At 46.5% G+C, this 2,374-nt stretch overlaps 1 protein-coding gene across 1 annotated transcript; it reads right to left on the bottom strand.

Annotated features, from left to right (window-relative positions):
• Nucleotides 1–280: 280 nt before the first annotated feature.
• On the bottom strand, nt 281–2,371 carry LOC111646927 (transcription regulator protein BACH1-like; the record flags this gene model as incomplete). The annotated part of the gene is made up of 3 exons (XM_023396513.2): nt 281–517; nt 596–1,762; nt 2,195–2,371. Coding segments are annotated over 3 exons (1,566 nt in total), but the record flags the coding sequence as incomplete, so codon positions are not given.
• Between the last annotated feature and the right edge of the window lie 3 nt (nt 2,372–2,374).

Here is a 2,374-nt window from a genome sequence, read left to right as displayed (position 1 = left end):
GCTGTGATAAGTAGTTTTTGTCTTGTGGACCTCACACAGAGTCCAGGTAAATGTGTGGTTAATTGTCTAGCATACTGACCCCTATTGCAAAAATTACGCTTTTTTTAATGTCAAATGGACGAGAAGTGAAATTAGGGGCGAGGGCTGAGTCAGAAACTTGTTCCGCAAGACAAAAGTACTTCCATCAGCATTTTTGCAGTTCCTACTGGTCACCACTAGAGGTCAATAAAGGTCACAAAGTACCTTCAGCTCAAGACACTTAGCTCAATAGTAGCAGTGTTTGACACTAGACAGATTAAAGGCAACTTACTAATCTTTTGATTTCACATTCTAGCAGGTGTATGCTGTCTAGTTTCCTCTTTCGGCAGCGCTGTGCGGCCACACGGTTTTTGCTTCGTCGGCGGACGTCATGGACAAACTCCAGCTGGTCTTGAGTCAGATGATGGTGTCTCAGAAGCTGCTGGAAGGCACTTCGGCTCAGCGCTGAGATCTGCTCCACCGGGAACGGTAGCTGAATCTGTAGAGTATAGGGTTTAGTTAGATTTATTGCACTTCAACTAACAGCTATCAAACATCAGCTGTGTATCAGAATGACCTCTGCTGCTCTTTTGTTGTTGGCCTCAGTATCTCCATCTGTGTCCAGGTCTGAGTCATCCCCAGAGTTGAGTGAGGAGGACATGTAAGGGCTCTTCTCTGACTGGGACAGACTGTCAGTGCGTGGAGCCTGGTCATCGCCTGTCCCGAAGTCCCTGAGGAAAGGACAGTCTCCTGCACTGGAGCTCAAGTCCAGCTGCTTAAGCCAATGAAAGTCTGATGCTTTTGCCAAACTGTTTTGGTCCATGGGATCCAGAGGGAGTGGTTGAGCCTGAGATGGGCATAGGTCAGACCAAAATCCCTTTGCCAGATGTTCAGCCACTTCCCTCTCCACACTGCTCCTCTCTCCAAATCCCTCTTCATGGCTTAGAGCAGTTAGTGTAGGATCTGAGTGATCACCTGTCATTCTCTGTTCAAGGCCGGCCTCACTCTGCTCTAATAACTCGCTGCAATTTTCTGCCCCTGATGTGTTGAGTGGACATGAACTGGGGTTACAGTTAGTTTCAGCACCAACCGTCTCAACAGTCTGTTTAACATCTCTGCCTGCTGGCTCAATGAGTTCTGGCAGATTCACATCCCCTGCGGTTGACAGCTCACAGGGTAAGCCACAGTCGGCCAAACTCAGCTCACTTTGATTACACACATCTCCTATCTCTAAAATGTCTCTTTCACAAAACTGAGACGGATGATCTGTTTTGTCAGAGTCTGGGCATGGCAAAGACAACATGGGGCACACACCATTTGCTGTTAACTCCAAAGATAAGGGGGCCATTTGTGGCCCGCAGTTATCCAAACAGAAGTGTTCTTCCTCGCTGTTCGTCTGACCCTGGGCACTCTGAGGAGACTGTGATGGGAAGTCTGTTTGTTCATCACCTACTGAAGGCACTGAGCTGTGAGACTCAAATGATTTTGGTTGGCTGCTCTCTACACTGGAGCCAAAACTGGTACTGGGATCCCGGCTCCGACAACAGGTTCTACGCCTGACCTCCTGTGAGGGTCTTTTGCCTTCAGAAAACTTTGGGATGAGGAAATCAAAGCATGCTGACTCCAGGTCTTGAAATCCTAAAAACTCAGCACTGTTGTGAATGGCATGAATGTTTTCTTTGGTGAAGAGCAGCTTTGAGGTGTAGGCAAATTGAAGCAAAGGTTCAAACCCCTCCACAGTCACCTGTGGGGGAAAGATAAAGCAAGTTGTTGAGTCATGATAAAACTCATACCAGTATAACATACTACAATGAAACTGAAGCAGCTCAAAGAGTAGCAGACTATCCACTTCAACAGTCCTGCCCTGAAATTTGTAACCATTTTCCTAAAACTGCACATAAAATGTTTTACAATAAAGCCTTTACACACTATTAACTTCAGTATCTATTAGACACATACAATTACAAAATATGAACAAAGCTGTACAATACTACATTATTCTCAGCAGGGCTGACAGATGTCCAAATGTACAGTCACACACATGGTGATCCATGCATGTGCAAGAATCACATTACAAGAGCTGCGAACTGGATCAATAGTCACATTATACACAGTTATCTACTGCTGGACAGAAAACCAGTCTAGCTACCCTTCTGCTGAACAGCAGAACACTGACCTCGTCAGGCAAGGTGATGATGGGATTCTGTCTGGTGACACTGGTAACCCTGCTGTGAAAGTATTCACTGCAGGAAGCCAAGACAGAGCAGTGGGCCCGAAAACTCCTGTTCTCCACCACCACTGTCACATCACACAGGACATCCTGCTGCCTTTGGTCATTCAGACACTGCAGAACATG

Source organism: Seriola lalandi, unplaced genomic scaffold, assembly GCF_002814215.2.
Source record: "Seriola lalandi dorsalis isolate HSWRI2012SDOR001 ecotype SW California unplaced genomic scaffold, Sedor1 jcf7180002034088, whole genome shotgun sequence".
In the NCBI taxonomy this organism is placed as follows: domain Eukaryota; kingdom Metazoa; phylum Chordata; class Actinopteri; order Carangiformes; family Carangidae; genus Seriola; species Seriola lalandi.
The sequence above is the reverse complement of the archived record's forward strand: the minus strand, read 5'-3'. Positions and strand labels throughout refer to the sequence as shown.